Genomic DNA, 24,988 nt, shown 5'->3' with positions numbered 1-24,988 from the left:
GAGTGCAAACAGATCATAAATAGAATGGAAAATAAACGAGAGATTCTCTCTTATGGACATATATCAGTAACAACAAAACACATTTTACGCCACTTACCTTTGTAAATAAATGGGGTGGTGCATCAAAGTGCGATTCCTGCTTTTTTAATATATCTACAATACAAAACACATGTCAGATATGAATTGGAAGATTACAAACACACATGTAAGAGTAGAACGGCGCATAAGGGCTGAGCTAGATACTTGTTAATTCTTCTGGTAACGTACAGAACTGGTGGCATATGGCTATTTGGAGTTCCCAGAAATTTTCCCCTTCCCCTATACTATTTCTGCTGGACCAGTCCTGTTTTTCTACCTAATAAGAGAATGAAGCTGAAGAGTTTTTAATTTATTTTTCTTGTACAGATCAAAGAAAACAGCGACTCCTTTCCGCACAGTTTCATGTACAACTGGTCTGGTCACCCTAGATTCAATCTTTGGTGCCAATGACGGAGTGGGTTGCTACATGTTGAAGGGTATGATTGAATTGTAACTAGTGTGTTATTGTATGTATATCCATTGCTTAAATAGGAGTTCCTCACCTGTTCCTTAGTGAACAACCCCAAGGGATAGTGTTTGCCAGCATACACATGCCTGCAAATGTACTGAAACCACCCAGCAGCACAGAGCGTTCTCCTGCAGCCTGTAGTATGTCTATGGTCTAGTCTACACCAGCCCCATACTTGGCAAGTCTCAGGTTGCATGTACCTTAATATTATGGGCTGTTTTAAGCAAAAAGGCTAAAGGGACATTGTACATTAGATTTTAGAAATAAAAATAAAAGTGCACATTAACATTTTCTAAGTAAGCAAAACAGACCAGTACACTGATTTAGAAGTAAATTCTGAAAAGAATCAACTTCCAGTGGCAGCCTTAAAGGGATAGTCTACTCCAGAATTTTTATTGTTTAAAAAGATAGATAATCCCTTTATTACCCAATTCCCCAGTTATATCAATATACTTTTTACCTCTGATTACCTCGCATCTAAGCCTCTGCAGACTGCCCCCTTATTTCAGTTCTTTCGACAGACTTGCATTTTAGCCAATCAGTGCTTACTCATAAATAACTCCTGGGGCGTGAGCACAATGTTAACTATATGACCCACATGAACTAGTGTTGTCTAGCTGTTAAAAGCTGCCAATATGCATTGAGATAACAGGCAGCCTTCAAGGGCTTAGAGATCAGCATTTAAACCTACCTAGGTTTAGCTTTCAACAAAAAATACCAAAAGAACAAAGCAAATTTGATGATAAAAGTACATTGGATAGTTGTTTAAAATTGCATGCCCTATCTGAATCAAAAAAAGTTTAATTTTGACTAGTCAGTCCCTTTAAGCATATTTTTATAGGTTGCGTGAGAGAGCCAGATACTGTATCACCAAAGACATAATCATGAAGGAAACCCCAACCTGGATGCTTGTTGCTATTGGAGATGAGAGACTACAGCACAGTGCGCATAAGCAGTTCTGCTTCAGTTAATCTGCTACGGTAACTACCATCATGAGCATATCGTCTCAGCTAATACAGGATTTGAAAGGCTTTATCTCTAGCAGCCTTGAAATGTAGGAGCAAACATATATATTTTTTTAATAATCTTTTATTGAGGTTTTGCAAGAAAAAAAATAAAATAAAAACGTACAATGAATGGTGCATATTGTAAATAACAACAGCCTGTCATAGGGCACAATACAATGCAACATTAACTGAAACCTCCATTTTATGTATACAGTAGTTTCTATAAATGACTGGTTATCTGGCCACTCATAGACCCTTTAATATAGGTAAAATAAACGCTAGGGTACGGTAGTCATGTCGGAGACCCTATTGGGCCTAATGACACCTTCAGGGTAGGTTTTCAGCGGGTAAGTACCGCTTGAAATGAAGTGGTCACATATGTACAACATCCGATATATGATAGTATAGGGTGAACTGATATAAGATGGGGGGGGGGATTATCATCTGAAGTAAAAAAGTTTACATGGGAAGAGCAACCTTAGTGGAACTGTATTGCAATAAGACTAAAATAAATGGGCTAGCTTGATTCAGACAAACATGTAGGCCTATACTTAATATCTTGGATTAAACAACTATTTGTCAACAGTGCAGAGTGTTCCCTAAAAATAAACTTGCGAGCTTCCAAGTGCTATGTGAAGCAGCTCCGATGTAGTAGTAATATTGCCGAAATATACAATGCATCTATGGCTATAAAGCTAGATCAAGAGAGGAGCCGTAAGTCCAAGAGTTAACCCCAAAGGGGTAGGAAAATTAACAGCCAACCCATTTCTTGACACACAAATACAATACGAATTATTATATATATATATATATATATATATATATATATATATATATATATATATATATATATATATATATATATATATATATACACACACAGGAATTTAGGGTTAAGTATCCTCCATCTCCCCTGCTGGCAAAGGGAGAGAGAGAACCCCCATTGGCTTTGGGAATGAGGCTAAATTACTCCCCACGTAGGGTTGATACTCTTATGGCTCAGTCCTGTTAAGCATATGAATAATCGGTTCAAGCATAGGGAACTAGTTACTGCACTATATACCCTGCTGTTTTATTTTATGGGGGCTTGGGAGATATATAGCAATTCCTTTAACCAAAACCTCTAGTAATCCTTGACCCTCATAATTAGCGACCCCTATGTATGACAGAGATCCATCAGCCCACTCCACTCCGATAAGCCGCTAGCATGCCACTATATCTTTGTCTAACATTGCACTGGTTTGTATGGGAGCACAGAGCGTTATGCTTACCTGATAAATTTGTTTCTTTTTAGACACGATGAGTCCACGGATTTCATCCTTACTTGTGGGATTACGCTTCCTGTTCAGCAGGAGGAGGCAAAGAGCACCACAGCAGAGCTCTTTTATAGCTCCTCCCTTCCCTCCCACTCCAGTCATTCGACTGAAGTTAGGAAGAGAAAGGAAAAGCCAAGGTGCAGAGGTGTCTGAAGTTTACAAAAATGAATAACCTGTCTCAGAGAACAGGGCGGGCTGTGGACTCATCGTGTCTAAAAAGAAACAAATTTATCAGGTAAGCATAAATTTTCTTTTCTTTTTAAAGACACAATGAGTCCACGGATTTCTTTTGAATAAAGCCTCAATAGAAGAAAAATACCAAATTATCCGAAATTATACCAGTGATCTCAAAAATGTAAACCCCCTGAAGTAGCTGTTGTATTAATCTTATTATAGAGTGAGACCCAAAAGGTATCGCTCTCAGTTTATATCTATTTAGCCAACCTCTAAAAAACCAGGAAACCTTAATAAGATAGGAAAGAGCATAAATTTGACTTCTCCAATACAGCTGGTGGAACAAAAAAAATTCTAATTTAAGTCACACCCAAGACCTTGATTGTTCTTCCCAGACGTTCAAAAAAATAGGCTTTTAACCTATATCAAACTACAAAATTCCAAGCCAAAATGAACATTTTCACAAAACAATAAAGACTCTCAAGGATTTGTTGCGCAATTGTTTAACACCCTGACATTTATAGACAGCAATGAGAATTAAATTTCATCCACCAGGCAATCTCTTGTTCCTGACTCAGATACCATCTCAGGCAATTAGTAGATTTTTTTTTTTATTTTTTTTTAAATTGTTTTTATTGAGATTCGTTAACAGGCAAACAGGGCATACATGTCAATGAAAGTTTTACAGATAGGTACTTTCCACAAATACAAGCAATACTTACTAGGTTACCTAGTCAAAGTGTGATTACATGCCATAACAATCATAGATTAGGTAGTACATTTAATGCCAGTTACGTTTTGTACCTTCAAAATGATCTAGGGGGCCACTCATGGACCCTTATAACACTCTAAACAGAAACAAAGAAGGTAGCGTCTAAAAGTATGGAGACCACTTTTGGATCTCCTGAGGAGAATCTCTATTTTCTGAATTTTTAGGGTTCAAATCTATAAAATAAACTTAACCTGAAAAATTTACATAAAACCCGTGACTTATACCAATATATAACCAACTCTTGTTTTGTTATTTTATATACTATAGATATCAAGGCATTCCTGATCAATAGCAGAGGAGAAAACTGTGCTACTTTCTTTTAGAGTATAATTCACATCTGCTTATACCAGGCAGCTTTCAATATAACTTAATATGGGTCAGTAGCTGGTCTATGTCACTAACACCGAGTTGCTAGGCTAAGAAAGCTGCAAGGCGGCTTAGGGATGTAAAAGTCGATACATAAGGCCTATGAGGATCTTCTTTGGGAAATGTGGAGGATTAGTATATAGCCTTAAAGAGAGACATATCTATAGTGCTTTATACTATGATATGCATAGGAAATATAACACATTAGGTCCAGGGTGATCTTGCTCATAGACACTTATTTAAAAAACTAGAATTGAAACGCTAACATTCACCTAGAACAACACACAAAGATACTAGAATGTAAATTTTTATACAACAAAACCTAATTGGAATCTGCAGCTTGCTAATCTAAAGGGAGCAAGATAAATAATTATAACCAAATAAAGCATCATGAATCATTATTATTCCAAAAGGGTCTAATACTATTATGTCATTAGTGGTACAGAGTGTCTGCTATGTGAAGTCAGTGCAACCTGGGTTAGGGTGTGGGGGAGAATATATAAATCTGCAACTGAATTTACTTGCATATATAGAGCTGAGTGTTATGTTTATGACTGACAGCATATTACATAGGTGCGATACCTCAGTGATCTCAGCGGTCTCATAAGCAATAAAGAAACTATGGTGTAGTTTACTTTACAAATATAGAACTCCATGATAACTCAATGATTGATAACTAGTCACAGCTATACAATGTCCCAGGGGACTCATCAGATTCTAATAGAACTTTCTAGCTCCTACTTTACATAAATATAGAATGTCTTGCCGTCTCGGCCGCCGACAGTTCGACACTAATGAAACAAATAAGGAGCATAAAATGTGACTATTGTTACTAACAGAGTATAAAATTTAGAGCTATATTCTATATTTTCCCTCTGAACTATTCAGCCCACATGCGGTCAAAAAAGTAGTTTCAAATCATATATACAAATGGGGATTAGATGGCAGAATTCTACCTCTGACTATGGTATTTAAACAGCTGAGTAGTAGATTATAACAAGTTATACTAATATATACATATCACAGAGGTCAAAAGAGGCATATACTCAAGTGTAAAAATTGAGGAGACCTGTCTCACTGAATAGGGGCACAATAACAAACATGGGTGAAATTACAATCCAGCATTGCACATACTGATACTTTCTGTTATAGAGGTTCAATAAAGAGTCATATGATTATATGAAGGTCATGGATCATAGCAATATTCGTGTCCAGCAAATCTTTATGGATAAAAGTGTAAGCAGATACTGCAATGTCTGTGTCTTTATTTGGTGAGGGACTTCCAAAATCTAACAGTTAATGTTATCATACTGGAGTTCCAGAGGGCGCTCATAAATTACTCACATACGGATAGAATGTAAAGTTAAACTGCTTAACCCACTCCAGATCTCTGAAAAAATTGTGCAATAGAAATTCTTCTGCTGTATTGGGGGCTCACAAAAGCTATAATCCTGTGGGAATGGGACTTATAGTGTCTTAAACTTATGTTGTGAAGCTGTTTAGCTCTCACCACCGGCTTACTCTCAGGAGCTGTGAATGAATAAACCCTCGATCTACGTCGGCCTGACAGTAGCATGGTTTTAGGGTTCGTGATCCGGGTGAGGGGAAGATTTGTAAGAGGCGCCCGTAGCTTCTCCAGCATGACTCTCTTAACAGGCATAGGCGCATGTTGAAAATCCATCTGCAGGTCACTCTTTTCATTTGAGCGGATTGCTCCAACATCTGTCTTCTCTCTCTCTCCCTGCCCCGTCACCGCGCCAGGGCCAGCCATACAGCGCGCACTGCCGTAGACTTTCAGATCAGGTAGTGTCACATCCGATTTCTTTCCTCTCTCCTTTAGATTTACCTCCACTAGGCTGGCTACGTTAGATCTATCTGGATCCAGAGATCTCTGCCCATGCTGCTCGGTATGGGCCACATCTGTATTTCTGTCGTGGGCCTGATCGATAAGGAGCGCGCCAAGTAGGTGTTTCTCCATGCGGTCAAAGTGATTAAGAAGCAGTCTCTCAATATCTCCTAACAATTTGATCTTGATGGCCTCCATAATAAATGCAAGAGTGGTTTTAAGTGGAAAAGGCAGTTTGAACACAACTGCTATACCCCACATGAGGGGGGGGGGGGGGGGGGGGGTTGCTGAGTCCTTGTAGTGAGGCCGCCGCCCCAGGTTCCAGCGGTCCAGATCTGGGTCTAGCTTTCATAAAACTCTGCAAATTTGATATTGTTGGAATCCACAGTATGTGGACTGTTTATATTTACCAATGCTTTTGGTCTAAATTGCAGAATGGGCTCAATAACCGGCGGGTTAGGAACATCCAACTCAGAGCTCCAGATATTGCGACCTAACAAGCCGCTGCCTAGACACGCCCCCGGCAATTAGTAGATTTTTATACCACATGGGTAGATGTCTAACTATTTGTTATAGCAAATCACACTACAATCCTGAGACATGAAACTAGATTTAATAAGTAGACCCCTAACCTCTAACTGGCTGTTATTTCAGCACCTGTAACAACACTTTCACTAAACTTCAGCACATTGAAAATATTATTTCTCTATGTTTGGTACGCTTCAGCTTACAACCATAAAAATATTACACGACTGTAATTATAAAGCTTAAACAGGCAACCAATCTCTCACCATCAATTTAGTACATTCCCTTACTTTTAGTAATACTTTTAAAGGGACAGTCTAGGCCAAAATAAACTTTCATGATTCAGATAGAGAATGTAATTTCAAACAATTTTCCAATTTACTTTTATCACCAATTTTGCTTTGTTCTCTTGGTATGCTTAGTTGAAAGCTTAACCTAGGAGGTTCATATGCTAATTTATTAGACCTTGAAGCCCACCACTTTCAGATTGCATTTTAACAGTTTTTCACCAGTAGAGGGTGTTAGTTCACATATTTCATATAGATAACACTGTGCTCGAGCAGGCACTGATTGGCTAGACTGCAAGTCTGTCAAAAAAACTGAAAAAGGGGCAGTTTGCAGAGGCTTAGATACAAGATAATCACAGAGGTTAAAAGTATATTATTATAACTGTGTTGGTTATGCAAAACTGGGAAATGGGTAATAAAGGGATTATCTTTCTTTTAAAACAATAAAAATTCTGGTGTAGACTGTCCCTTTAAATCACCGAAATGGCTGTCTAACTTGTTATTATAACAGCAGCAGGGCAATCATTCTCTACCCACAAATCAGACTGATTCCCTTACATTTAGTAACATTTTAAAACAAAGAAAAAATAGCAGTCTGACTTGTTATAGTAACAGCTGGAAGTAACAAATCTGTAACAAAAAATTCAAGCAACAAATTTATCGACAGATTAGTGTCTCAATAGCACTGGGAATACATGAACTTCTTATGAGTAGCAAAGCGTCTTTAGCAGGAAGGTTAGCTTTTATACACTTCTTTAGATAGGTGCCATCAACTTATGAAGCCCCACGCACAAGCTGCTGCTAATTCCCAGCTGAATTCCTTTCTCACCCGGGCTTCAGCTAACTTTTAGCAAAGCAGGAACAGGAGGTTATTAGCACCTTTCCATCACAGAATCTAGTCCCGCAGCAGGTACAGCAAAAATTTTTTTTTCTTTACAGGCGACACTGACTGTAATGAACAATCAATCACACCTGCAATTTTATCTCACAAGGAACCGGGCCAATGCAGGTATTTAGTAATAGCTGTAAATGCGAGGATCTGTTAATAAAAGTCAGATGCCCGTGCCATCTTATATAAGTGGAGAGAGAACGCCAAAATTGCCCTATTATAAGGCGGGGGCTCCTAGTAGCCTGAAACTGAGCAAATCCTAGAGATACCCAGGCGCTGTAAATCCAAGTCCCGGCTTCAACAGAAGGCAGGGAAACAGCAACGAGGATCAGCGTCCTCTCACAATACCGCTAAGCCAGCAAACTGCCCCGTTCCCTCCTCAGCTGCAGCTCTCTCTTTCAGGAGAGATACCTACAATACTGGGGACAGTCTTAAAGGCGTAGAGGTTCACTGTGTCGATCAATTAAACTGGGCTTATGGTTTGCCCCCTCTACCCAATGTATCTTCTGGGCCAACGCGAGGGAAAAAAAACTCCCAACAACAAAGTCTGCCCTGTAGTAAATGAAGGCCCCCGACCTCCAATAAGCCGCCCTGTACCTGCTCTTAATGCCTTTGTCACTGTCCAGGATTTTTGCAAGTAGTAACGATCTCGGCTTGACTCTGCTGCTCAACAAGGAGCGTCTAGGGGTATGACCAGACCTGCCGCTGAATTTCTGTTAACTGGAATTCCTTCTGAGCGCACGAGCCCAGGATGCAGAAATGCTGACCAGCCTGTCCATGGCCGCTGCGGGAACACTTAGCCATTCAGGGTGAGTCCCTCCACGGTCACCTCCACTGTCCTCGATTACCCCTTCTTAGGGAAAGCTTGTGGGAACAATAAAAAGAACAAGCAAACTGCAGTGCAGTCGCAGCCCAAATAGCTTGTTTGAGACTTCAATCTCTCGAGCGGGTCGTAACCCTGCAGAGCGCCACACTCCAACACCTAGGCAAGCTTCCAAGGTAAGTGGAGGAGAGTGGGTAGCTGATGATGCGGCGTCCTCTCACCACACCGGCATGCAGGTGAACTACAAGACTTCTGCCCCAACGGAAGTCCACGGATTTCATCCTTACTTGTGGGATACAATACCAAAGCTAGAGTACACGGATGATAAGGGAGGGACAAGACAGGGAACCTAAACGGAAGGCACCACTGCTTGAAGAACCTTTCTCCTAAAAACAGCCTCAGCAGAGGCAAAAGTATCAAATTTGTAAAATTTAGAAAAAGTATGAAGAGAGGACCAAGTTGCAGCCTTGCAAATCTGTTCTACAGACGCTTCATTTTTGAATGACCATGAGGAAGCAACCGCCCTAGTGGAATGAGCCGTAATTTTTTCAGGAGGCTGCTGTCCAGCAGTCTCATATGCAAAACGAATGATACTCTTCAGCCAAAAAGAAAGAGAGGTAGCCGTAGCTTTCTGACCAGAGAAAACGATAAACAAAGAGGACAACTGACGAAAGTCCTTAGTCGCTTGCAAATAAAACTTCAAAGCACGAACCACGTTCAAATTGTGCAAAAGACGTTCCTTTTGAGAAAAAGGATTAGGACACAAGGAAGGAACAACAACAATCTCCTGATTAATGTTCCTGTCAGAAACAACCTTAGAAAGAAAACCAAGTTTAGTACGTAAAACTACCTTATCCGAATGAAAAATAAGGTAAGGTGAATTATATTGCAATGCCGAAAGCTCAGACAGACACTCTTCAAGCTGAAGAAATGGCAACAAGAAACAAAACCTTCCAAGATAACAACTTAATATCTAAGAAATGCATAGGCTCAAACGGAGCCCCTTGTAGAACTTTTAGAACTAAAAGCAGACTCCATGGAGGAGCAATTGGTTTAAACACAGGCCTGATTCTAACCAAAGCCTGACAAAAAGATTGAACATCTGGGACATCTGACAGACGCTTGTGTAACAAAATAGATAAGGCAAAGATCTGACCCTTTAGGGAACTTGCCAATAAACCCTTCTCCAATCCTTCTTGGGGAAAAGACAAAATCCTGGGAATCCTAACTCTACTCCATGAGTAGCCCTTGGATTCACACCAATAAAGATATTTACGCCATATCTTGTGGTAAATCCTTCTAGTTACAGGTTTACGCGCCTGAATTAAGGTTTCTATGACCGAATCAGAGAACGCCCGCTTGGATAGGATTAAGCGTTTAATCTCCAAGCAGTCAGCTTCAGAGAAGCTAGATTTGGGTGAAGGATGGGTCCTTGAATGAGAAGATCCTTCCTCAATGGAAGTTTCCAAGGTGGCAGGGATGACATGTCCACCAGATCGGCATACCAAATCCTGCAAGGCCACGCAGGAGCGATGAGGATCACTGATGCCTTCTCCGGTTTGATCCGAGCAATAACCAGGGGAAGAAGAGCAAACGGGGGGGGGGGGGGATAGATATTCTAGGCTGAAGGACCAAGGAACTGCCAAAGCATCTATCAGTTCCACCAGGGGGTCCCTGGACCTGGACCCGTATCTCGGGAGCTTGGCATTCTGACGAGATGCCATGAGATCCAACTCCGGCCGACCCCATTTGAGAATCAGGCTGGAGAATATTTACGGATGGAGTTCCCACTCTCCCGGATGAAAAGTCTGCCTGCTCAGAAAATCCGCCTCCCAGTCTTCCACCCCAGGGATGTGAATCGCTGACAGATGGCAAGAATGGGCCTCCGGCCACCGGATTACCTTGGCTACTTTGGTCATCGCTAAGGAACTCCTCGCTCCCCCCTGATGATTGATGTAAGCCACTGTCGTTATGTTGTCCGACTGGAACCTGATGAACTGGGCCGAAGCCAACTGAGGCCAGGCCCGAAGAGCATTGAAAATCGCTCTTAGCTCTAGGATGTGGATAGGAAGAAGAGACTCTGCCTGAGTCCATACTCCCTGAGCCTTTAGAGAACCCCAGACTGCTCCCCATCCTAAAAGGCTTGCGTCCGTTGTCACAATCACCCATAAAGGTCTGTGAAAGCATGTCCCCCGGGAAAGATGATCCAGAGACAACCACCATTGAAGAGAGTTCCTCGTTTCCTGTTCCAGGGTTATTCGAGGAGACAAATCTGAATAATCCACATTCCACTGCCTGAGCATGCTTAACTGCAGAGGCCTGAGGTGAAACCGAGCAAACAGTATGATGTCCATTGCCGCCACCATCAATCTGATTACCTCCATGCACTTAGCCACTGATGGCTGAGGAGTGGACTGAAGGACTCGACATGTAACCAGAATCTTTGATTTTCTGACCTCTGTCAGAAAAATTCTCATGGATATAGAATCGATTAGAGTTCCCAAGAAGGTCACCCTTGTTTTCGGGATTAAAGAACTCTTTTCCAGATTTACCTTCCACCCGTGAGTTCTCAGGAAGGATAGCCCAATGTCGGTATGGGACCTTGCTTGCTGACAAGATGACGCATGGATAAGAATATAGTCCAGATAAGGCGCCACCGCAATGCCCCGCGGTCTTAGAACCGCCAGCAGAGACCCCAGAACCTTTGTGAAAATTCTGGGTGCTTTGGCCAGTCCAAAAGGAAGAGCCACAAACTGAAAGTGTTCATCCAGAAAGGCAAACCTTAGAAACTTGTGATGATCTCTGTGGATAGGAACATGAAGATATGCGTCTTTTAAATCCACTGTCGTCATAAATTGACCCTCCTGGATCAATGGAACGAATAGTTTCCATCTTGAATGATGGAACTCAGAGAAACTTGTTTAGACTCTTGAGGTCTAGGATAGGTCTGAAAGTTCCCTCCTTTTTGGGAACTACAAACAGATTTAGATAAAAACCATGCCAGTGTTCCTGTACAGGAACAGGACAAATTACTCCCATGGAGGAGAGGTCTCTTACACAATGTAAGAACGCCTCTCTTTTTATCTGGTCTGCAGATAATCTTGAAAGAAGTAATCTTCCTCGGGGAGGATAATTTCTGAACACCAGTTTGTATCCCTGAGATACTATCTCTATAGCCCAGGGATCCTGAACATCCCGCACCCAAGCCTGAATGAAGAAGGAAAGTCTGCCCCCTACCAGATCCGGTCCCGGATCGGGGGCAAACCCTTCATGCCGACTTGGAATCAGCAGCAGGTTTCTTGGATTGTTTACCCTTGTTCCAAGAGTGGTTGGGTCTCCAAGTTGACTTGGATTGCAAATAGCTTCCTTCCTGTTTAGAGGAAGAAGAGAAGGAATTTCCCTTGAAATTTCGAAAGGAACGAAAATTACTCTGTCGTCCTTTCTACTTGTTTCGTTTATCTTGAGGAAGGAGATGACCCTTGCCTCCCATGATGTCAGAAATAATTTCCTTCAATCCAGGTCCAAACAAGGTCTTTCCCTTGTAAGGAATTGCCAGGAGCTTAGATTTGGATGATACATCCGCAGACCAAGGCTTCAACCATAAGGCTCTGCAGGCTAGGATAGAAAACCCTGAACTTTTACCGCCAATTTAGTAATTTGCAGAGAAGCATCTGTTATGAAAGAGTTTGCTAATTTCAGAGCTTTAATCCGATCCTGGATTTCCTCTAAAGAAGTCTCAGTCTTAAAGGGACAGTCTAGGCCAAAATAAACTTTCATGATTCAGATAGAGCATGTAATTTTAAACATTTTTCCAATTTACTTTTATCACCAATTTTGCTTTGTTCTCTTGGTATTCTTAGTTGAAAGCTTAACCTAGGAGGGTTATATGCTAATTTCTTAGACCTTGAAGCCCACCTCTTTAAGATTGCATTTTAACAGTTTTTCACCACTAGAGGGTGTTAGTTCACATATTTCATATAGATAACACTGTGCTCGTGCACGTGAAGATATCTGGGAGCAGGCACTGATTGGCTAGGCTGCAAGTCTGTCAAAAGAACTGAAAAAAGGGGCAGTTTGCAGAGGCTTAGATACAAGATAATCACAGAGGTTAAAAGTATATTATTATAACTGTGTTAGTTATGCAAAACTGGGAAATGGGTAATAAAGGGATTATCTATCTTTTAAAACAATAAAAATTCTGGTGTAGACTGTCCCTTTAAGAGATTCCGCAAGAGCATCAAACCAATAAGTTGCCGCACTGGTGACCGTAGCAATGCACGCAGCTGGTTGCAATAGCAGACTCTGCTGAACATAGATCTTTTTCAGTAGACCCTCCAACTTCTTATCCATGGGGTCCTTGAAGGCACAACTATCCTCAATAGTAATAGTAGTTTGGTCAAGGTGGAAATAGCCCCCTCCACCTTAGGAACCGTTTGCCAAGTTTCCCTGACAGCGTCAGCTATAGGGAACATTTTCTTGAAAATAGGAGAAGGAGAGAAGGGAATACCTGGTCTCTCCCATTCCTTAGAAATAATCTCCGAAGTTCGCTTGGGAACTGGAAAAACATCTGAGTAAGAAGGAACTTCGAAGTATCTGTCTAACTTACTCGATTTCTCAGGAACGACCACTAAAAACCTCCCTGAGTAACAGGCGGAGGTGTTCTAGTTTAAACCTGAAAGAAACAACTTCTGAATCAGTCAAAGGTAAGGAACTCCCCGAGTCTGAAATTTCACCTTCCGATAGAACCTTCATACCCTCCATCTCCGATCCATGGGAGGGTATGTCAGAGATTGCCACCATAGCATCAGAAACTTCATTGACCACATAGTTATCCTTCCTTTTACGTATACCTTGAAGTATAGGAAAGGTAGATAGCTGCAGTTATGTTTTCTACACTTTCTGATGCGTTATGTCCTTTAACGTAACTGCAGCAGAAGCTTGAGAATAAGTACAGGGCACTGCTTGAGCGGGCGTTAAAGGTTGGGACACTTGGGGAGAAAGGTGCGGCATACTCTGCATCTCATCTTTAGACTCCTGAGAAGCATCCGCCTTAGACAATTTTTTTTCTCATGAAATTTTTTTTTCTCTATAGCTTATAGTCCTCTCAACACATGAGGGACAAAAAGGAACAGGAGGTTCCACATTGACATCCAAACACATGGCACAAGTAACATTTTGTACATCTTCTAAATCCATGATATAGAACAGTGCAAAAACTGAAAGAAATAAAAAAATAGAAACTGGCCCTTTAAATTATACTGGCCCTTTAAATTTTTAACTCACCACTCTCTTACTGTAATGAAAACAGTGTGCAAAAACGAAACTAATACCAGAAACTGACCCTTTGATAAATCCTAAAGAATAACAGGACACTGTGCCTTTAAATGTTAAAACCAACTATTTTACTAAGTTGAGTAAAAAAAAACAAACATAATTTATGCTTACCTGATAAATTCCTTTCTCCTGTAGTGTAGTCAGTCCACGGGTCATCCATTACTTATGGAATATTTCTCTTCCTAACAGGAAACTGCAAGAGAATTACCCAGCAGAGCTTGCTATATAGCTCCTCCCCTCACCTATCATAGTCAGTCATTCGACCAAAGCAGACGAGAAAGGAGGAACCATAGGGTACAGTGGTGACTGGAGTTTAATTAAAATTTAGACCTGCCGTAAAAACAGGGCGGGCCGTGGACTGACTACACTACAGGAGAAAGGAATTAATCAGGTAAGCATAAATTATGTTTTCTCCTGTTAAGTGTAGTCAGTCCACGGGTCATCCATTACTTATGGAATACCAATACCAAAGCTAAAGTACACGGATGAAGGGAGGGACAAGGCAGGAACATTAAACAGAAGGAACCACTGCCTGAAGTACCTTTCTCTCAAAAATAGCCTCCGACGAAGGAAAAGTGTCAAATTTGTAAAATTTTGAAAAAGTGTGAAGCGAAGACCAAGTTGCAGCCTTGCAAATCTGTTCAACAGAGGCCTCATTTTTAAAGGCCCAGGTGGAAGCCACAGCTCTAGTAGAATGAGCTGTAATCCTTTCAGGAGGCTGCTGTCCAGCAGTCTCATAGGCTAAGCGTATTATGCTACGAAGCCAAAAAGAGAGAGAGGTAGCCGAAGCCTTTTGACCTCTCCTCTGTCCAGAGTAAATGACAAACAGGGAAGAAGTTTGACGAAAATCCTTAGTTGCCTGCAAATAGAATTTCAGGGCACGGACTACGTCCAGATTATGCAAAAGTCGTTCCTTCTTTGAAGAAGGGTTAGGACACAGAGATGGAACAACAATCTCTTGATTGATATTCCTGTTAGTAACTACCTTAGGTAAGAACCCAGGTTTAGTACGCAGGACTACCTTGTCTGAATGAAAAATCAGATAAGGAGAATCACAATGTAAGGCAGATAACTCAGAGACTCTTCGAGCCGAGGAAATAGCCATCAAAAACAGAACTTTCCAAGATAACAACTTGATATCAATGGAATGAAGGGGTTCAAATGGAACGCCTTGAAGAACATTAAGAACTAAGTTTAAGCTCCACGGCGGAGCAACAGACTTAAACACAGGCTTAATCCTAGTTAAAGCCTGACAGAAAGCCTGAACGTCTGGAACTTCAGCCAGACGTTTGTGTAAAAGAATAGACAGAGCAGAAATCTGTCCCTTTAACGAACTAGCAGATAAGCCCTTTTCTAAACCCTCTTGTAGAAAGGACAATATCCTAGGAATCCTAACCTTACTCCATGAGTAACTCTTGGATTCGCACCAACGTAAATATGTACGCCATATTTTATGGTAAATTTTTCTGGTAACAGGCTTCCTAGCCTGTATTAAGGTATCAATAACCGCCTCCGAGAAACCACGCTTTGATAGAGTCAAGCGTTCAATCTCCATGCAGTCAGCCTCAGAGAAATTAGATTTGGATGTTTGAAAGGACCCTGAATTAGAAGGTCCTGTCTCAGAGGCAGAGACCACGGTGGACAGGACGACATGTCCACTAGGTCTGCATACCAGGTCCTGCGTGGCCACGCAGGCGCTATCAGAATCACCGAAGCTCTCTCCTGTTTGATCTTGGCAATCAAACGAGGAAGCATTGGGAATGGTGGAAACACATAAGCCATGTTGAAGACCCAAGGGGCTGTCAGAGCATCTATCAGCACCGCTCCCGGGTCCCTGGACCTGGATCCGTAACAAGGAAGCTTGGCGTTCTGACGAGACGCCATGAGATCCAGATCTGGTTTGCCCCAACGACGAATCAGTTGAGCAAAGACCTCCGGATGGAGCTCCCACTCTCCCGGATGAAAAGTCTGGCGACTTAGAAAATCCGCCTCCCAGTTCTCCACGCCTGGGATGTAGATCGCTGACAGGTGGCAAGAGTGAGACTCTGCCCAGCGAATTATCTTTGAGACTTCCAACATCGCTAGGGAACTTCTGGTTCCCCCTTGATGGTTGATGTAAGCCACAGTCGTGATGTTGTCCGACTGAAATCTGATGAACCTCAGAGTTGCTAACTGAGGCCAAGCTAGGAGAGCATTGAATATTGCTCTTAACTCCAGAATATTTATTGGGAGGAGTTTCTCCTCCTGAGTCCATAATCCCTGAGCTTTCAGGGAATTCCAGACTGCTCCCCAGCCTAGAAGGCTGGCGTCTGTTGTTACAATCGTCCAATCTGGCCTGCGAAAGGTCATCCCCTTGGACAGATGTGGCCGAGAGAGCCACCATAGAAGAGAATCTCTGGTCCTTTGATCCAGATTTAGTAGGGGGGACAAATCTGAGTAATCCCCGTTCCACTGACTTAGCATGCACAATTGCAGCGGTCTGAGATGCAGGCGCGCAAATGGTACTATGTCCATTGCCGCTACCATTAAGCCGATTACTTCCATGCACTGAGCTACTGACGGGTGTGGAATGGAGTGAAGGACACGGCAAGCATTTAGAAGTTTTAATAACCTGGCCTCTGTCAGGTAAATTTTCATCTCTACAGAATCTATAAGAGTCCCTAGAAAGGGAACTCTTGTAAGTGGTAATAGAGAACTCATTTCCACGTTCACCTTCCACCCATGCAACCTCAGAAATGCCAGAACTATCTCTGTATGAGACTTGGCAGTTTGAAAACTTGACGCTTGTATCAGAATGTCGTCTAGGTACGGAGTCACCGCTATGCCTCGCGGTCTTAGTACCGCCAGAAGTGATCCTAGAATTTTTGTAAAGATTCTTGGGGCCGTAGCTAATCCGAAGGGAAGAGCTACAAACTGGTAATGCCTGTCTAGGAAGGCAAATCTCAGATACCGGTAATGGTCCTTGTGAATCGGTATGTGAAGGTAAGCATCCTTTAAGTCCACCGTGGTCATGTACTGACCCTCTTGGATCATGGGAAGGATGGTTCGAATAGTTTCCATTTTGAATGATGGAACTCTTAGAAATTTGTTTAGGATTTTTAAGTCCAAGATTGGTCTGAAGGTTCCCTCTTTTTTGGGAACCACAAATAGATTTGAATAGAATCCCTGCCCGTGTTCCGTCCGCGGAACTGGGTGGATTACCCCCATTAGTAAGAGGTCTTGTACACAGCGTAGAAACGCCTCTTTCTTTGTTTGGTTTGCTGATAACCTTGAAAGATGAAATCTCCCCCGTGGAGGAGAAGTTTTGAAGTCCAGGAGATATCCCTGAGATATGATCTCCAACGCCCAGGGATCCTGGACATCTCTTGCCCAAGCCTGGGTGAAGAGAGAAAGTCTGCCCCCCACTAGATCCGTTTCCGGATAGGGGGCCCTCTCTTCATGCTGTCTTGGGGGCAGCAGCAGGTTTCTTGGCCTGCTTGCCCCTGTTCCAGGACTGGTTAACTTTCCAGCCCTGCCTGTAACGAGCAACAGCTCCTTCCTGTTTTGGAGCGGAGGAAGTTGATGCTGCTCCTGCCCTTAAGTTACAAAAGGCACGAAAATTAGACTGTTTGGCCTTTGATTTGGCCCTGTCCTGAGGTAGAGCATGGCCCTTACCTCCCGTAATGTCAGCAATAATTTCTTTCAAGCCGGGCCCGAATAAGGTCTGCCCTTTGAAAGGAATATTAAGCAATTTGGATTTAGAAGTCACGTCAGCTGACCAGGATTTAAGCCACAGCGCTCTGCGCGCTTGAATGGCGAATCCGGAGTTCTTAGCCGTAAGTTTGGTTAAGTGTACGACGGCATCAGAAACAAATGAGTTAGCTAGCTTAAGGGTTTTAAGCTTGTTCATAATTTCATCCAATGGAGCTGTGCGAATGGTCTCTTCCAGAGACTCAAACCAGAATGCCGCTGCAGCAGTAACAGGCGCAATGCATGCAAGGGGTTGTAATATAAAACCTTGTTGAACAAACATTTTCTTAAGGTAACCCTCTAACTTTTTATCCATTGGATCTGAAAAAGCACAGCTATCCTCCACCGGGATAGTGGTGCGCTTAGCCAAAGTAGAAACTGCTCCCTCCACCTTAGGGACCGTCTGCCATAAGTCCCGTGTGGTGGCGTCTATAGGAAACATTTTTCTAAATATAGGAGGTGGTGAAAAGGGCACACCGGGTCTATCCCACTCCTTGTTAACAATTTCTGTAAGCCTTTAAGGTATAGGAAAAGCGTCAGTACACACCGGTACCGCAAAATATTTATCCAGCCTACATACTTTCTCTGGAATTGCAACTGTGTTACAATCATTCAGAGCCGCTAATACCTCCCATAGCAATACGCGGAGGTTCTCAAGCTTAAATTTAAAATTTGAAATTTCTGAATCCAGTTTACCCGGATCAGACCCGTCACCCACAGAATGAAGCTCTCCGTCCTCATGTTCTGCAAATTGTGACGCAGTATCAGACATGGCTCTACCATTATCAGCGCGCTCTGTTCTAACTCCAGAGTGATCGCGCTTACCTCTTAATTCTGGCAATTTAGACAGTACTTCTGTCATAACAGTAGCCATGTCTTGCAAAGTGATTTGTATGGGCCGCCCTGATGTACTTGGCGCCACAATATCACGCACCTCCTGAGCGGGAGGCGAAGGTACTGACACGTGAGGAGAGTTAGTCGGCATAACTTCCCCCTCGTTGTCTGGTGATAATTTCTTAACATATAAAGTTTGACTTTTATTTAAAGTGACATCTATACATTGTGTGCACAAATTTCTATTGGGCTCCACATTGGCCTTTAAACATAGTGAACAAAGAGATTCATCTGAGTCAGACATGTTTAAAAAAACTAGCAATGAGACTAGCAAACTTGGAAATACTTTTCAAAATTAATTTACAAGCAATATAAAAAACGTTACTGTGCCTTTAAGAAGCACAGAAAAACTAACACAGTTGAAATAACAATGATCAAAAATAGTTATAGCAACTAAATTTTCACAGTAAATGTATTAAGTTAGCAAAGGATTGCACCCACCAGCAAATGGATGATTAACCCCTTAGTACCCAAAAACGGATAACAATTATATAATTAACGTTTTTCTCACAGTCAAATACACTGTCACAGGACTACTGTGACTGATTACCTCCCTCAAAATGGATTTTGAAGACCCCTGAGCTCTCTAGAGACGATCTGGATCATGGAGGATGAAGTAGACAGATTGTGACTGAATTTTTACTGTGTAAAAAAGCGCTAAAATAGGCCCCTCCCACTCATATTACAACAGTGGGGAAGCTCAGAAACTGTTTCTATGCAGAAAACAAAAATGGCCATGTGGTAAAAATCATGCCCTAATAAGTTTTATCACCAAGTACCTCACAAAAACGATTAACAAGCCAGTAAAACGTTTTAAACATACATTTAAAAGTTATGTATTATTATTTACAAGCCTGCTACCAGTCGCTTTTACTGCAGTTAAGGCTCATACATTATTTCAGTATTTACAGTATTTTCAGAGTCAATTCCATTCCTTAGAAAATACATTCAGTGCACACACACACACACACACACACACATCAGCCTGATACCAGTCGCTATCGCTGCATTTAAGGCTGAACTTACTTTACAATGGTATCAGCAGTATTTTCTCAGTCAATTCCATTCCTCAGAAAATAAATTACTGCGCATACCTCATTTGTTGCAGGGGAGCCCTGCATGCTATTCCCCTTCTCTGAAAGTACCTCACGCCTCAGATGAGAAACAGCCAGTGGATCTTAGTTACGTCTGCTAAGACCATAGAAAGAAACCCAGGCAGATTCTTCTTCTAATGCTGCCTGAGAATAAACAGCACACTCCGGTGCCATTTAAAAATAACAAACTTTTGATTGTAGAAATAAACTAAGTTAAAAAAACACCACAGATCTCTCACAGCTTCCTACTAGTTAGGCTGCAAGAGAATGACTGACTATGATAGGTGAGGGGAGGAGCTATATAGCAAGCTCTGCTGGGTAATTCTCTTGCAGTTTCCTGTTAGGAAGAGAAATATTCCATAAGTAATGGATGACCCGTGGACTGACTACACTTAACAGGAGAAAACTGCTTCACAGATAAACATTTTTAAAAAAATTAATTTGCTCCGCAAAAAACCTGACACTTCTCAGATTCAACAACTCTGCTGAGGCGCCTACCGGCCACCCGGTCTCCAGACCGCTCCTTCCAGCAAAGTCTCAGGTTTGGCCTCAGAACGCTACCAACCGCTTGCTTTCTCAACCATGCGGTTCTAGCGTAATACCCGATGACCTGATAAATGAGATGTCGGAACTCCGGAACAGATGCCCAGATACCCTGAGCGGCATCTCTAGACAAGTCTAAAGCGCGCGAAAAGTAGCCCCGCCCCTCGTGGGAGTCAAAAAATTTACACAGCTTCTCGGTCAAGTTTAATAAAAATAACCGATAGCTCAACCTTAGCCCAGTGCCTGTACAAATGCTGTCATTGTAGGAGAGCCCTCTATACATAAGGAGCCCATGTTCCCAATCAATAAACATATATAAACAAATAAGTGCAGAGTCCTCTCTGAGTCCATTGTGAATTGTGCCCCAGAATAACAAAGACTGCACTTACCTTGATGCTGTCTGACAGCAGGACATCTCCAAAAGGTTTACGAGGTCCTATGCCTCCTATAGCCCTGTGGAAAAAGTTAGGGTCTGAGTTAGTTCTTGCTTAGGCCATCATAAGAAGGGCAGCATCACAGTATGGGAGGCGCAGTGAGAATTATGTCCCACCAGTTCCCATTGCTCTAAGGCCACCAAAAGCTCTTCTGAAGAGACTGATATGGACTACGGCTACACCCTAGAACAAAGCAGCACTCTCTGGCACTACTTTAAAAATAATAAACACTTGATTGAAGAATCTAATCTAACACCTCACTTTACCTCTTCCTATAACTAACGTAGGCAAAGAGAATGACTGGAGTGGGAGGGAAGGGAGGAGCTTTGCCTCCTCCTGCTCACCAGGAGGCGTAATCCCACAAGTAAGGATGAAATCCGTGGACTCATCGTGTCTTTAAAAAGAAATTGTACATATAAATACTCGGCATACAAGTAATACAGTTGAAGCACCTACACATTTAGAGGAGTATAACTATTAATACTTAGATATAGTTTAAACCTATATACCAGACGCACCCTCCATCTTTCCTGCCTTGTCTTTAAGAGCCTTTCTGGGAAGCTCCCCACCCTACCTGAGCAGAATGCTCTCCCCTGCTATTCCCACCTCCTATAACCTCCGATCCAATAACAGCACATTATTTAGCTTGCCTCAATACAAAAAAAAAGCAGCTCGATCCTCCTTTTCGTACAGAGCGCCACAATTATGGAATGACCTCCCTCACACTTTAAAACCTTCCCCAAGCCTAAAATCCTTTAAGAGATCCCTCTATACATATCTCAAAACAGAATGCTCCTGTCATGGTTGATTAAATATTTCGTACCTGCTCTATGTTAAATGTTTGCATATAATGTGTATTTTTATTATTGTTTTTGTATTTTATTGTACCCTATTGTATCAATGCAATGTTTTGTGATCCCAGGACATACTTGAAAACGAGAGAAATCTCAATGTATCCTTCCTGGTAAAATATTTTATAAATAAATAAATAAATATACCATTCTCTCTGAATACCTCATAATGGAGTAAGGTACAGCTCACTAGCATATGTCTACATATTTACCAAAAAGCAAACATTATCTAATATAGTGCGTCTCTGGGAAATGCATCAGCCCAGTCATTTGGAGGAGGCTTCTCTCAATGACTAATTCTGTTAATTACTGATGTTATATATGTGCGTCAAAGTGCTAGATCTAGCGGTATTGAGGAATCTCCCCTAGTACTACAAATTATTCAAGTGATAATCAGTTAGCAGTGTGTCCCTAGGGGGTTAGTTTAGTTAGGACAAAATAGCTATTCATAGAGATGGATATAAACACATTTAACTAAACCTTTGTACTCAGATAGAGAGAGCCGCAAAACATATTTAAACATGCTAAGATAACAAGTAATATTAGACTAATGCTAGGTGTAATAAGCAAAACATGAGAGTATTAGTTAGGCTCATGAAACAGAGTATAATTCCCCAATTCTCAGAATAGTGACTCGTCATTTGGAGAGCTATCCGTTAAAAGATGGAGATCTATTAAAGTCCAACAGTGAGGGCAATGTGGCTGAACGATATAAATAAACATAACCCATAGTTGAACAATCACTGTCTGGGGGTCAGGGATGATTTACCCAACTCCTATTTTCACTGAGCCTTGATTAAACCTGCAGTCGGTGCTTCCCAGCATTTGGGGTGTCCCTCTGTGAGACCCAAGGTGATCTGGTGTCAGTTCTGTGATTGTCTGGTTCCAAAGTGCCCAATTGTAATGGGATAATGGCTGTGTTCTTTGATGTAGGTTTTCCCATGTAGTCTACCGATTAGCTCCCCCCTCTCAGAACATGGGCTTCTACTACTATCTGCAAAAGGTGTTTGAGAGCCGCAAGGTCCGGCATCCTGTTGCTGCATCTCATAGCCTGTGGGTAAATCTGCATGGTGCTCGGGCTGCAGGCCCTCTATGATTACTGGAACCATGTGCTGTGGAGTTTCATCAGGCTCATGCCCTCTTTGTAGAGTGTACTTAGCGGGAGTTGTACAACTCGTAGCGAATGGTCCATAGCAGTACTCATCCAGAGCTTCTGGTAGGGCATCGGAGCTGCTAGCATGGAGGACTGCGATGGGACCTGCAATGGGGAGGATGTAACTGCGGTATGTAGCGTTTCCACTAAGACCTCCTGGTAGCCGCCAAGCCGAGCACATAGCGCTCTCAAGAGAGAAATCTCCAACTCCATGAAGTGAGGGCTTATTCGTTACTGGCGCTGATTACCCTGCATAGATGTTGTTATAGGACCCTTACTCTCTTCTATGCCGTCACTTGTAAGGCTGACCCGCAGAGCCACGTGGGTAGGCTCTCCGGTAGATTTTGGTCCGACGATGTATGGGAACCTGCACTTAGCCATCGATTTTATCTAGACCAGAGGGTATTAGCTTCTGTGCTGTGCCTTTCTCCTGGAAGCTCGGTGTCCCAGGGGCAAACATTTTTAAATTACTCCCATAACGCAGTACTCTAGAGGTACTGGAAGAGATGCACATTAATTACCACTTGGGTCATTCCATGAAAGCCCTTGTCCATGAAAGCCCTTGGAGAAGGGCAGAAACTGCAAACATTAAAACTAGAAACTTTCCCTCCTCCTGCCTTTTTCTTTTTTCTCTCTATTTTTATTGAGCTAATGGAAAGAGGAAAAAATAGGAGATGGAATACAAACAGCGAATAGAAACCACAGCTGCATCATAACCAGAAGGTTAAAATCAAAGTAAGATAGGAAGTGAATCAAAATAAGAATGTAGAGATTTGAACGTTTTTAAGAACTTAAAGAGATCCTGGAAATCTAGATTTAGTTAAAAACCACCCTGTATACACATAATCGACAAAAGGGCAGTGTAACAACTATATGCAGATCAGTAGGTACTAATGGCAAGTAAAGCTCTATGCCTGGAGGGAGCCATAAGGAGCTGCTGGTTGTATGAGGGCAGAGGATTACCTTCCCTCGAGGAGAGGAGACTACAAAGATGAGGAGCAAAAACAGTGAATAAGGTATAGAAGTATAAGAGTTGCATGCTAGTTGGGAATGATATAGATGAGTATATAAAGAGCACCATCTAGTGGCTAAAATGGAAAAAGCAGCCCATGTGCAAAGATTGGCTCTTTGATGAGCCAGGCATCTTTATTTAACTGCATGTGTGCAAACCTACTGAAGTTAATAACAGGAAAAAAATCATAAAGGTGAGATTATGAATGTGGGAAATTAATACCATGATTTATGTAGCTGCCATTTACAGAGTAAAGAAGAATAGAAGATAGATGAGGAACTACAAACTATATCACAGGATCAGTAAGGAACAAGGTGCACCCTATATTTGCATATAAATATCAACTTATTTTTAAAGGAACATATACATTCTATATGCATTGTATACACACACCTGATGGGAAATAGGATTTGTGCACAGCAGTGGGACTGGGACCACTCTTATTTTTATTAAACAGCTGATATAATGCAGTGCTGTTTTTTTATCTGACTATGGGTAGTATTCTGGGGCTCTAATTGTCCCTTTAAACCCCAGAGCCCAACACGTTCTGGAAAGAGATGAGGTCAATTCTGTGCTTGACTCTTACTGTTTGTAGCACAGAACAGAGAGTTCAGCAACTCATGGTAACAACAAAAGGAAAACCCGTGCAGCTCACATCAAGGTACAGAGAGTGGTCAGGATGAGATTATCTAGAGTAGAGTTTCTCAACTCCAGTCGTCAAATACCACTAACCGGCAATATTTTAATATATGAACTAGAGCACATGTGAAATCCATCAGCTAATTAATAACTATGGTTACTGATCAGCTGATTATCTCACCTGTGCACTAGTTCAGACATCATGAAAATCCGCTTGTTAGAGCTACTTGAGGCCTGGAAATCAGAAACACTGATCTAAAGTAGCTCCTTACAAAAGACTTCTATCCAAGTAGAAGCGTAAAGCAAATTAAATCTTATACATCCTTTACCAAGAGGGAAAAAGAAACACAAACTGTAAAGACGACCACATACCGGTTCGTTTGAATCGATGCCCTATGCTTCGAGACCAGCCAATAGGATGGATGAGAGGACTGTACATGTGGCACCAAAAGTCGTCCGTTTTGTCTTCACTCTCTTCATACACTAATCTTAATCGCCCTCCGATCACGCTTTCTACTACTGCAACCCGTGTCCGGCAAAGGTGCGTTTTGTCAACCACTTCTACCCTCATGGAAGGTTTGAAAGGATATTGCATACTTTCTGACACCTAGCAGTATAGAAAAGAAGATCAAACACCACCGATTTTCACTTCTGTGAGTATTTGAAAAGAATCACTTACCTTAAATGACATTTTAGACAATAGGATTAAATAAAATGACAAACTTAAAGGGATACTACACCCACATTTTTCTT

The 24,988-nt window shown here is 41.9% G+C and overlaps 1 protein-coding gene across 4 annotated transcripts in view; it reads right to left on the bottom strand.

The window, feature by feature from the left end:
* The window catches only part of MBTD1 (mbt domain containing 1), a 231,185-nt gene that overhangs the window by 172,602 nt on the left and 33,595 nt on the right, over window positions 1-24,988 (bottom strand). For all 4 annotated transcript variants that reach the window (XM_053708377.1, XM_053708384.1, XM_053708392.1 and 1 more), the window contains exons 9-10: window positions 24,608-24,842; window positions 98-153 (exon numbers count right to left, since the gene is read on the bottom strand). In XM_053708377.1, the coding sequence (XP_053564352.1) occupies window positions 98-153; window positions 24,608-24,842 (291 nt within the window). The remainder of the gene's footprint in view (window positions 1-97; window positions 154-24,607; window positions 24,843-24,988) is intronic.

Source organism: Bombina bombina, chromosome 1, assembly GCF_027579735.1.
Source record: "Bombina bombina isolate aBomBom1 chromosome 1, aBomBom1.pri, whole genome shotgun sequence".
NCBI classification, from domain to species: domain Eukaryota; kingdom Metazoa; phylum Chordata; class Amphibia; order Anura; family Bombinatoridae; genus Bombina; species Bombina bombina.
This window is presented reverse-complemented; position numbering and strand designations above follow the sequence as displayed.